Source organism: Athalia rosae, chromosome 2 (genome assembly GCF_917208135.1).
Source record: "Athalia rosae chromosome 2, iyAthRosa1.1, whole genome shotgun sequence".
Taxonomy (NCBI): domain Eukaryota; kingdom Metazoa; phylum Arthropoda; class Insecta; order Hymenoptera; family Athaliidae; genus Athalia; species Athalia rosae.
In genome coordinates this window covers 9,903,919-9,916,018 of record NC_064027.1, presented here as the reverse complement: position 1 = coordinate 9,916,018, position 12,100 = coordinate 9,903,919, and the positions used below count along the sequence as shown (strand labels likewise).

Here is a 12,100-nt window from a genome sequence, read left to right as displayed (position 1 = left end):
ACGATTCCACTACTTATATGTACATTACACACCCCTACAATATGTGGGTACGCGCGCCTATACGCCCCGACGACTCAAATAGACTCCGCCGTGGCCGGGTATTCGGTCTATCTAAAATTCGAAATGAGAAATATTGGGCGATCGTGGCCCTCGTTCGCCTGTATCTTTTGGCCGTAACTTTTGCACGATCTTGTCCTCTCGAAAATTACCGCTTTCGCAGTCGACTGCCTCTTCTTCGCCACCCTTTTCTTCCATCTCTACATTCGCCCTATACCTTTAACTCTTCCTCTCAGCTTTAATTTTTTCTCATCTCCGGCTAAGTCCCATAGTACCGTAATTCATCGACCTCCATGACTTATTCGTTGAGTTGATCAGCTACACGCTTTACAATCCCCATGAATATTCCAAGTGGCGAGACACGGGCGCGTTTCTGCGTGAGGGAATGATTGATTCGCGTCAAAATCAGAGTTAAATAAGGAGGCCCTAAAATAAATTACCCCTTCTCCCTTCGTACCGGGAAAAATCACCGAGATTATCCGAGCTCCTCGGTTTATTGCTACTTGGAAGCCGTCGATGGGTACAGCTGTGCTTATCTGTGAATGGACAGCTGTATTCCCACGCGTCCAACGAACCTTAAGGACCAGCTGGAGAAGCTGTTACAGGCCTAGTTATTATTGTACCATATAACCGCCGATTACGAGTTTTTGAAATAATATGAAGAAATATATAGAAGACTTGATCTATTTTATTGTGCGATTGATCTGTTAAATCCCTGCTCAAAATTTCGTAGAAAATCGCACGCAGGAAATAACGGAATAAATTCTGAGCGTAGGGTATAAAAACAGATAAAATGGGATGAAGGAAGGTTTCTATCGAAAACTTTAAGCCGCTGCAGAGATGGTAACCCCCGTGGAGTAGATGGGGAATAAACTCGAGTTGCGTCTGTTGAAAGGATAATAAAAAAAGATAAAAATAAAATCAAATAACAAAAAGAGGTGGATTTAGAAGCTCTTGGATTTTTAACTATGAAGTTCGAGGGAACAGTTTCGCTAAAACTCAATTCATTAGCGGCGTAGCGCAATAGCCCGCGGTAGAGATACAGTTGATGGGATCGCTCGAAGCTAGCCGCACGTCTTCTTCTCCTTCTTTTTCTTCTTCTTGGATGACTTGAAGCGGTACGTTCTGTTTTAATTAATCTTGTTTGTCCATTTTGCGCCACGTGCGGTGCCGACCAATTGAACGTGACGGTGGTAATAAATAATGAGCTTCCCTGCACGCTACTTTGGAAACAAACAAATGAGATGGAAGCTAGTGGGAAAATGGCAAAGCTGGGCGTAGGGTGATGTAATTGGAAAGGACAAAGGGAAATTGAACTGAGACTGGAAAGAACGTTTTCGATGTCTCAATTCCTCTCGACATAGCTCGACTGTCTCGACTACTGTTACGTTACATCTACTGTCGCATAAGATAGCTCGAGCGAAGTTCCATGATAATTTTTAACGTTACCGCAAAAATTGACGTCAGACTCCAATGGCGACGACTGTAACTCCTATTCAGAACATAATGTATAGGGATACGGGAGGCCAGAAGGACCTTAATAAAATAAGGAACAAATTGAGAGGAAAATACGGGGAATAGTAAATAAATATGGGCTGGGTATGGGCTGTTAAATTTCAGCAGTCGAATTCACACGAAGGTACATTTACAAACGATAAATGAAATGATCAATAATCGAGCAAAGTATGGTAAATAAAACAAAATGATGTTTTATTGGGTCTAGGTCATGCACTGTTCGCTTGACAGAGTATGATATTTGAGTTGAATAATTAATTCAAGTTCAAATACTGATTCGATAAATTTCCGAGTTTTTCGAGGATCTTATTCAAGTGGCGGTCAAGAACATCACTTGAATTGAAGAGCGTTACTAGATTTACTTTAGAGTATTGAACTCCATTAAGTTGCGAGTTCATTTGAGTATCGGACTCGAGTATAGCGAATAATTTTAGAGCCGAAGTGGGATTGACTCGGGAGTACAAGTTGTCTTAATTCGATCGTATATATCATACGTGTCTTTGTCTTAATTATGATTAAGTGAATTCCCATAAATCTGGCGGTTGCTCATCCAAAAAACAGATACCATGACCATATTTGCTTCCAGGCATCTCGAACTATGTTATGGGGGGTGTCATCATCTAAAAAATTTCGAATTGATAATCCTTGTCGGCCAGTGGGTTGTCCATCTAATCCTCTTGCAATTACTTCGAGGACTGCTGGACTTTTGGCTGGAAACATTATATGTTCTTGCAAATTTTCCAGATCTTCTGGTGCGTAAATTCGTCCTGTAGCGAGTAATTCTGGGTTGGTTTATGTCCAAGTCGGCATTGTCATAGGTTTAATGACAGTGGGATTAATTGTTATTGATCGGTAGCGAGCTATTTGCAGTTCCTTGTAGTACATCCCCTACTTCGTCCCAGCTTTCGCAGGGGTGAGCGTATTGAGCTCTTCTGCAATTTCCGTCAGGTGAAGTATCTCTTGCGAACGTGACGCTCGCATGGTCGGAGTAGCGTTCAATTTCATTTCGCCAAATTGTTTTTGCACGTTGAAATGAGTCCCCGCTGATATCTGCTACTTATTGACCCAGGCCATTGTGCAAGGCTGATATGTCAGAACTCATCCCGCAATATGAATGTTTCTATTGATGATGTCATTCTGATTGTGACTAACCATGGTCGAGTCGTACTTAGTGAGTTGTACTAATTGGATGTAAGAGGTGGTGGCCCTAATGCCAAGTTCAGGGATGTCGCATTCTCCGATGTCGATGAGGGATAGGGTTGACATATTCAGATTAGGATTCCTGCAATCGTACCCTACGAGCGCCCATGCCGAAATTGACAATTGTAAAATAACTACGATTGGTATCATCATTCTGTATCTTATGACATTTGGTTCTTATGTTCAATTGATGATACATTCGATGAGTCTTCATGAGAAGTAAATTTAGTACATAGGTATATTCTTAATCGGAGTCATAGTTTTAGCTCTCACTATGAATCAAAACTATGACCCCGATAGAGAATGATGATGATGATAAGAAAAGTAAAGCAATTATATTGGATCTGAAAAAAAACGAATATTGTGGGTTTAGACGAACGTCAGACGTGACACTACACCCATTCCATTTCATCTTTAATTTTTTTTGTCTCAACTTTTGGTTGGGTTGCGGGAGAAACTTTTTACTGAGCTCATTTTTTCAGCCACAAAAACTTTATTGGACATATACTCGACTTGTTTTCATATAAAGAACCGCGACCTGTTCAGTTTCTATTCGTATTTACCGAGACATCCATTTTCTTTCAAATCTCCTCGACAATTGCCAAAGTCATTCCCCTTAGAAAATTGATGCCTGCGAATGAAGTTTTATCGTGCATTTCCGCTTCCTCGATCTTTCTAAAACTTCTCAGGATCGGTCACGCGTAGATAAAAAGTCAAGATCATAACAAAACAACAGTTTTTATTTATTCCACGAACCGTACGATCGTTTACATTTTGATGCGTACACTAACAATAAGTATATATAATATGTACACGATTATCGGAATGAAACGAAAAGTGATCATCGCTTTTTACGCAGAGGGCTAGAAAGTGAATCCGATAAGAATTATCTGACGGAAAAACGTGGAAATATGATCATTAAAATTTATGAAGTTAATTATCTAAAGCGCTCATCTTATTTTATTCAGAATCAAGTGGAGCTTAATTAAGGATCCGCTGGGGATGATTGATTCGCAATTAAGTCACATCATTTTTGCGTCGCGCCGTCGCTACTAACAATAAGTCACTTTTAAAATTGAACGTATAACTCAACAGATTCGTAAAGTTCTGTTTCACGAACATATGTATGGAAATATGTCAGACGAAATTCGATAGACCTCAGCCATGAGAACCAAGTTGGAAAGCTCTCAGATCGAAAGATATTTGGCATGCGTTTATCTATACGTCATATATAAGTATATGTACCTACGGAGGGTTGTACGAAGCACTCTTATCCGAAGCACTCACTAGGAGACGATCCCCTGGGCGTAAGCTCAGTTGTAGATCCAAAAAAAAATGGCATCATATCGAAAGAAATCTTGTTTCATAGTCTTCTTGAAACGATATTGTCGATGCAGATGCTCGAGATTTCAGTAAAGTGTTGAAGCTAAATACAACCGTGCTGATGCCGAATATTCATACACTTCTGACATTGTCGGCCATTTTTTTGGATGCCAGATGTACCTGAAGCACAAATACAGTGAGCATTGAATATTTCGATATTCGTACTCTGATAATATGCAGTTTACTCCGATCCGAGGTGTTGATTGTTCCGAATCAGAATTGAAAGTTCTAGGCTTGGAAGCATTTTTAGAAGTTCTTCAGCGGCAATTGAAACCTGGTTCAAGAGTAACATCAAGGAGTCAATGAGGCAGAAAAACAGAAGAGATTATCATGCAGTCAGTGATAAGGAGACAATCGTAATCGATGAAAGTTAACAAAGATAACCAACACTGGACCTCTCACATAGCTCGAGTTGGTATAGTTTGACGCCGATCGGTCAGTTTCGAAAGACGAAAGAGAAATTCACCATGGCAAAAGTCAAAGTTTCCCATTTGAAACGAAGAATCGGCTTTGAAAACCGGTCCACACTGTATCTCCCTCACCGCTCAAATCGTCACAATGACTTCGGAATGACATCGGACCTTCGAATGCACTAGACTAATTGAGAGAGGAATGAAAACGTCTGAGAGCGGAACGATTACGATGAGGGATGAGATGATCAAAGCTGCACGTTCTAATGCGCCAGTAGCGAGATGCCAGAGGAAAGACTAGTAAAGGACAAGGCAAAGATCGAGGTGATAACGAAGATCGAATAATAAACGAAATAATTGATCGTCTACGTTTCTGACGACAGCGTCACGAGTGTATAAATATTTAGCGTTACTGCGATTGTGCAGCGGGTTCCCTTCACCTCGAGATTTCTGGCATCATTTTCTGTACTATATTTAATCGTAGTTTTCGTTCATTTTCTGTAAATAGAATCTGGACCGGTTTCTCTGAGGTGCAAGTGGCGCCGCTTGCGAACTGGAGTGTACAGAGTCATCTTATCCACGAATCAACCGCGTGAAAATTGATTGTCTGTCGTTTTTCCCTCCTTCTATCCGGCTTATCCTCAACCAGTATTTATGATATTATTGTTCTTCAAGGGTGCCTTTCATTCCACGCGACAGTTCCCGCGTGGTTCGTTCGTTCGGTTTTCGATGATCATGTGGTTCGAGTCGATGTTCTTAAACAGTACAAACTGAGATTCCTCTTGTCTCTCAAGTCCGTCAGTTGTTCAGTGGGTGTCGTTTGTTATCTTATAGTATTGGCTGGCGTTGACATTACTAATTATACGATCAAACGCTAACATCTGTCAGTCGCAGGTTGTAATTATCGGCACAGCTCGGAATAATAATAAATTGAGTGCGGAGTTCTTGTGAAAAAAAAATAAAAAACAGAAAAGAAATCATCACTTCGTGTTCGATTTATGACTAAGTGCATTCGCACGGATTCGGAATCTGCAGTTCTATAGACTTTGTGCAATACTACATCGAGCAAATTGGAGAAAAAAAAAAAATTTTCATCTCTCTAAATCAAATTTTTAAAAGCTGTGAAATGCCGAATGTAAAGCACAATAATATGCGAGCGTCGAATCGTTACCGGAGGGCCTCGTTGGTTCAGGTATACGTGCATCCCTGTACTATACTTTTGAAATTTTCCTCAATATTCTTCTGTGTAAAGTGTTGCAAAAATATGTCAAGTAATGGTTTCTGCGATTATTGTATTCTTACTCGAATTTCATTTTATTCATGTATAAAGTCGTATCAAGAAGCTACAAGCGCAAATTTCAACCGGAATTTCTGGTTAAAATACTTTGAATGAAAATAAATGAGCAGACCGTAATGATTGAGTGAGAGTCATTACTTTAGAATAAATGAGCATTAAGGAATTAAGATGGGAATTCATTTTGTTGGACGACAATTTTATTCCCAATTAGATTTTCACTCCCCTCCTTCCTGCCCTTAGCTCATTAGCTGACACTCGCTCACCAAAACTGAAATTCCATTTAATCTATACCCACCATCGGACTAATGCCCATTAATAATTTCTCTGCGGATCAAAGGCACTTCGGAAACAACGAAAGTGCGATACAAGCTCACTTTAAGAACCCAGACCGTACGATCAAATTAATTATCGATTCAAACGTTGCAGTACAAGTCTAAAGCTCCACGATTACATCGACCAATCGGTAGACTCCTAACGATTTTTCAATACGAAAGTTCGACTTTTGGGGAATTATCCATGCAGCCGCTCATGGAAATCCATAAAAACCATACTATCGTGCAACGGTATCATCATTGATTCACAGCGAATGTATTTCATAGTAAAAATAATTTCAGGACGCTCACGACGGCGAAGTGAACGCTGTGAAATGGTCTCCCGTGGATCGACTCGTAGCGACTGGAGGAGCTGACAGAAAAGTCAAACTTTGGGACGTATCCAAGGGTGAGTAACAAGCCTTCAATAATTGTAGCGTTATAAAGTATCGGGGGACTCCGAGGGGTGACTCGCATTGGTGTAAAGTTATAAATCGGGCCGCTCATAATTCTTCTACGAACTCGACAAACCAACGAACGACCCGGCCGCTCTGCGGTTATCCGCGCATGGAGTTGAATCGCTGACTGTTATTAAACCGCATGAATTATTAGGATTTGTAATGAGGTTATGGGAGGCAACGACTGATGAATCAAAATGATTTCGCGGTTAACGAAGCGATCCTTCATTCGATTCATCCGCACATTCAACACCAGCCCCACGGTGCTGCTGCTGCTGCTGCTGCTGCCGTTGTTGCAATCTTCAGAGTTTAAAACATCATATACACACCTATACCAACTATTATTATATCACCTTTTTTGTGACTTGAGAGTTATAATGGGCAAAGTAGCGTAATCACCAGCCACTTTGTTTAGTGAGATGATTGACTATGCGAAGAAGAATCTTATATTTTTTGAAAATATTCAGCGCGCAGCCGGATGGGTTTGTGTGTTATCATACCTAATCGAACGCGACCTGCAGGTAACTCGGGCGAACAATAGTTGATGTAAAATGCATCTATCCTTTGTGGTAATTTACCGCCACATTCTATTTCAATGAGAGAAATAAAGAATCATAGTCACGTCTCTTATCGTGCGTTGTATATCGATTTTTCCTTTAGCTTTTGTGGACCAAATGTAGGGAGATAACGTTATATACGCGGCTACGCGGTTGTACCCGGGCAATAAAAGTCTTATACCAGGGACGTTTGAACGCTCTTGAAAAATATTTTTCATTTTCCCCCGTCTGTAGAATTTTCTTTTTCTGTTTTTTTTTTTTCTTTCATTCTGTTCTTTTGTTTCTTTTTTCTGCACCCTCGGTCTTTCTCTCTTTCTCTATCTTGCGGGCTTCTCTTTTTTCGCAGTCGCTCCCCCCTCGCAGGCAGGGGAATTACGCTCGAAAAGGGTGAAGAGTTTTATGTTATTTCGGGATTCTCGTAAACAGCGTGTAAACGCCACGAGCAAGTCACCACTGAACAATTAGGGCACTCTCGACTAACTTTAAACACTTTTAACGTCACAACAAAAATATTCAGCATTAAATCGTCAGCTCACGTTTGTACCTCGATATAATATACGTCCTACGTATACAATACGGACGTATACTCTGCGGCGGTGCGGGGCCATATATGTATAGGCGAGCGTAAAATTTCATTGAAAAATACAAACTTTCGAAATATATTCTCCATCCCACGTAATCCATCTCTATTAATATCGCCAGCTACAAGATTCGTAGCTTGAGAAAGATTTTCTGTGTATCCACCGGTGGCAAATTATAACTATTTTGCAAAATGTTTTACATTATGAGAACGGCGGTTGCCAAAAATCTCACGTTAGGAATCGACGAAAAGAAAAATATTAATAAATAATGTCACAAGTGTATAAATGTTTTGTTCGTTATTCGTTCGCTCGCATCAACGACTGAATCGTAAATGTCGATACACACAACAGCCCACAACGTCCTTCGCCGATTGAGAAACGTATGATCTTCTCTCCGCAGATCAACTTCCGGTCTTACCCGTTCATCAAAATTGACCGAAATTATTTACTTTTTCATCTCGACAAACATACGTGCGCTGATATTTGATATAAGGATTACACAAATTTGCAAAGAGTTCGTTTTGTGAAAGATTATTTTGATGAGCTAATAATTTGGATTTTGAATGAAAATTTTCACGGTTTTAGTACAGAGGAATAAAAATAATCGCGTTACGTGTACATATATATGATAGTTAGCTATACTTGACCCGTACATTCCGCGACCTTTGGTCGAACTTATTGTTAGTCAAGCTGTCGCAAACCTTCCCCCAAACCGTGAACACAGTTACGTAATTTGCGAACGAACTCCCCCAGCCGTGAGTATCGATTTGTAAAACTTGGAATACTCGAGACCTACCAACAATTGAGAGAATTTCAATCTCGTTTCGTCCGGTCACGCTGCGTTGGCAACCGCATGAATTCTCGATGTCGTGCAAGGTCGAGTTCCGCTTAAACACTACAACTTTTATTAACACACATACCGCATCGCTGTGTCATATGTATACCTAGCGGCGAGGGTGCTTTAACGTCTGCCGCTCGACGGTTCGAAGCTTCACCGATACATACCCATGGAATCTAATCTGATGGAATTTTCGCAGGGACATGCGACAGTAAAGGTATGCTGGTTGGAAGCAACGCCGGCGTTATGTCGGTGGATTTTGATTCGACTGGAACTCACATCTTAGGAGCGTCGAACGACTACGCGAGCCGGGTTTGGACCGTCAGCGATCTTCGTCTGAGGGTGAGTGCTTATTTGTTCTGTGATTCTGAGGTGCAGAGAATATGCTCGGCGCACGTCATCGCTATATCAAATTTTAGACGTGATATGATGTATTAGGGGCGTTTAGATGGAAGTCGACCGATCGCTTGTTCGACTTATGAATCTGAAAAAAATATTTACGGTCACTTCGAAAATAGCAATGATCGTTGAGCTGACGGCACGCCGATCGATGAATTGAGTATTTCAGCTTTGGACGACGTGAATGAAGCATTTTGGAAAGTGTTCAACGTTCATTTCGTCGTGATCGTCGTTGAAACTATTCGCTGCATTGCGATCGTTGCAGAAAAGCTCATGTCTGATTCTCTAAGATTTAATAATTGGCGCTGTATATTCGCCTTGTTAACGCTTACAACTTGTTATAAATTTCCAAGAATTGTAAATCGGATAAGCACTAACTTGTTACCGTAACAATTTGAAACGCGCACCGAACGTAGGTGTAAACTTGTGAGTTGAGGAATGTATAGAAGGTACATTTAATGTGGTATATAACACGTACAAACACCTACGGGTATTTGGGTATATCATCCGGGCGCGTATAGTTACGCGGTGCAGATAAGATTTTTGGAAGATTGCCTACGTTGAGAAAACGGATTAACGCGTGAAAATAGCGAGGAAATTTATTGGCTCCCAGACTCCGTCGAGGAAGATTGAAGCACTCGGTTGGTGTGGATGGGAAAATCGTTTCTTTTTCCTTTTTCCCTTCGCAAAATGTTTTTTTTCCCTTATACTCTCTTTTTTTTTATTCACACAATCTGATTGGCTGAGTGGATTTCGCATTGGGACGCGAATGACTCGCGAACACCCATTAAATTATGGGGGCTGAGATGACGAAGGGTGGCCTCGACGAGGGGAGGGGGACGGGGAAATAAGGGCGATAGGAAGGGGAGTAAGGGGAATGTATTTGCAATAGAATATGAAATTTATCGTCACCTTCCCGTCTATTATAAAGCCCATCTACATTTACTGCTCTATCGTAAAACTAATGACGTTCCGGGCTGCTGAAAAATACAGTCACCGAACGTCCGCCTTATAGGCGCCGCCTGAAACTATTATTTTTTCGCTACATTTCGGGGCGGGTCTTTTCTTCGTCTTCGAGGCCCCATTCTTACTTCCATCGCTATTTTCTATCCTCCTCTTCAACCCCCCTGGAGTACCGTCGTTTCGCCACCCTTTCCACTCCACAAACGACAGATAGACAGACAGATGGATGGCTCTAAAGAGATATAACTTGGACCTTTCCAGATAATTCTTTTACTCGAAGAATCTCCGAACCCCACCTCCTTCTCTCATAACTATACAGTTTTGACGTCCCTGTTGCTTAGCAATTTTATCCTATAGCTATACAATGGTATGAACTCGTTGACTTTAACTCGAGGGTCTTAACTATTATACCTTTGCCTTCGATGGAGTCTACGGGACTTATTGTTCACTCTTACTGTTTGATTTAGTCCCGGATGATTCGTCTCCCGTAACGCAACATCGCGGTAATAACGTCAGTGACCCCTCAATTCTGAACTCACACAGAATAAGTATATTCGTGGTAACCCTGGTTACCATGAACCAGATTCTTTTGAGAAAACTTCCAGACATCTCGTCAATAAAAGTTTTGCAAGTTGCAGGTTGACGGTATTTACGACAAGTATCGTAATTATACGGAGAGAAAAATAGTTCTCTGATTAATCACACGAGAGAGTAAATTTTCAAACTTACGATGCAATAAATATCTATACAGGTTATATATTTATAGCGACGTCTTGTCCGATAGTCGAACTCAACGGGGTTTTAGATCGGCTAAAGCCGACAACGGACCAATAAATATCCCAAACCAGGTAAACCTGAACAGGGGATGTAATCGGAGAAAAATACACCCTCTAACTCGAAGGGTTCTGGCTGTACAGAAAATCCCTCTCGTTCGCCACTGATAATTAATCTACCATCAGCCTCGAGAACGCTATGATACCGTGTAGTGATCGAATAGTTTTTGTTTGTGGTTGGAACAAAGATATCCTGGATAATCTGGTAACGAAAAAGGAATGATAAAATTTGAACGTCATAATTATTATTACACTCTGCACTGTTTTTCACGCTTATCATTCAGGTTCGGTGGTGTTAACGTGGGTAGAAAAATTCTGCGGCGATCATGGCAAATATCGGCTGTATATGTTCGTATGTACGTTTTAACGTAAGCATCTGAACTCACAAGTTGAATTGATCTATCCATAAAATTGATCGAGTTATCGCCAATTTTTCGCTTTTCGAAGCAGAAAAATTGAGATATCTCGATGGGAAGAATTCGTAGCTTAATTTGGTCCACGGATTCGTGTTCCTGGAGTCAAAATACGTAAGAAAAGTGTCATCTAATCGATTTTTGAATTATTTCATTTTTGGCCCAAAAATCGGGTCAGAAAAAAATATTCCATTTCATATGCTATCCTTATGTATTTTGGTTGGTCACATAGAGCGTCTTTTGAGATTAGGAGCTTGACTCGGGTGATGTTTAAATAAAACGTATCAGATGCATCTTGTGCAGGTTTTTTTCATATGAATGGTGCGGACCTGCTATAGAAACTCTGGAACCTCAGTCTTCCTTTACTCCTATATGATGCGTGACTTTGTCTCATTTTTATTTAGCTAGGGTATGGGCGACGGTTGCCGAAGGTGGAGGTGGTAACTTCACATAAACAAATTTTAGGTTTTCTGAGGATATTTTAATGAGATTCTTGCAAACCATAATTTTACATGGAGTATCGAAAAAACGAAGTGTTGTACTTGATAAAAATCTCACTTTTCCTGTGACACAAAGAGTATTAATCGGAAAATCGTTAATAATTACGGAGGTGAGGTTTGGCGGTTGGGGGGTTTTGACATTGAAACATGTATATATACGAATTCTTCGTACTCAGGTCTTCCTTCCGCACTCGTCAAGGGTATACCTTTCGTGTTTTATGGATGAGCATATACGCCCGTGATGTAAAATAAACGACTTAAAACAAAAAACAACAAAAAATTCAACCAAAAAAATTGAAATAATGGCTCTGGTGTATCGAGGTCCTTAAATTTAACATTTTTCACGCGACCCTTGTTTGTCACCTTCGTGAAAAATAAACGACGC

At 40.6% G+C, this 12,100-nt stretch overlaps 1 protein-coding gene across 3 annotated transcripts in view; it reads left to right on the top strand.

Moving 5' to 3' along the window:
* The window catches only part of LOC105684569 (autophagy-related protein 16-1), a 234,768-nt gene that overhangs the window by 9,731 nt on the left and 212,937 nt on the right, over positions 1-12,100 (top strand). For all 3 annotated transcript variants that reach the window (XM_012398037.3, XM_020851950.2, XM_012398045.3), the window contains 2 exons: positions 6,477-6,582; positions 8,807-8,949. In XM_012398037.3, the coding sequence (XP_012253460.2) occupies positions 6,477-6,582; positions 8,807-8,949 (249 nt within the window). The remainder of the gene's footprint in view (positions 1-6,476; positions 6,583-8,806; positions 8,950-12,100) is intronic.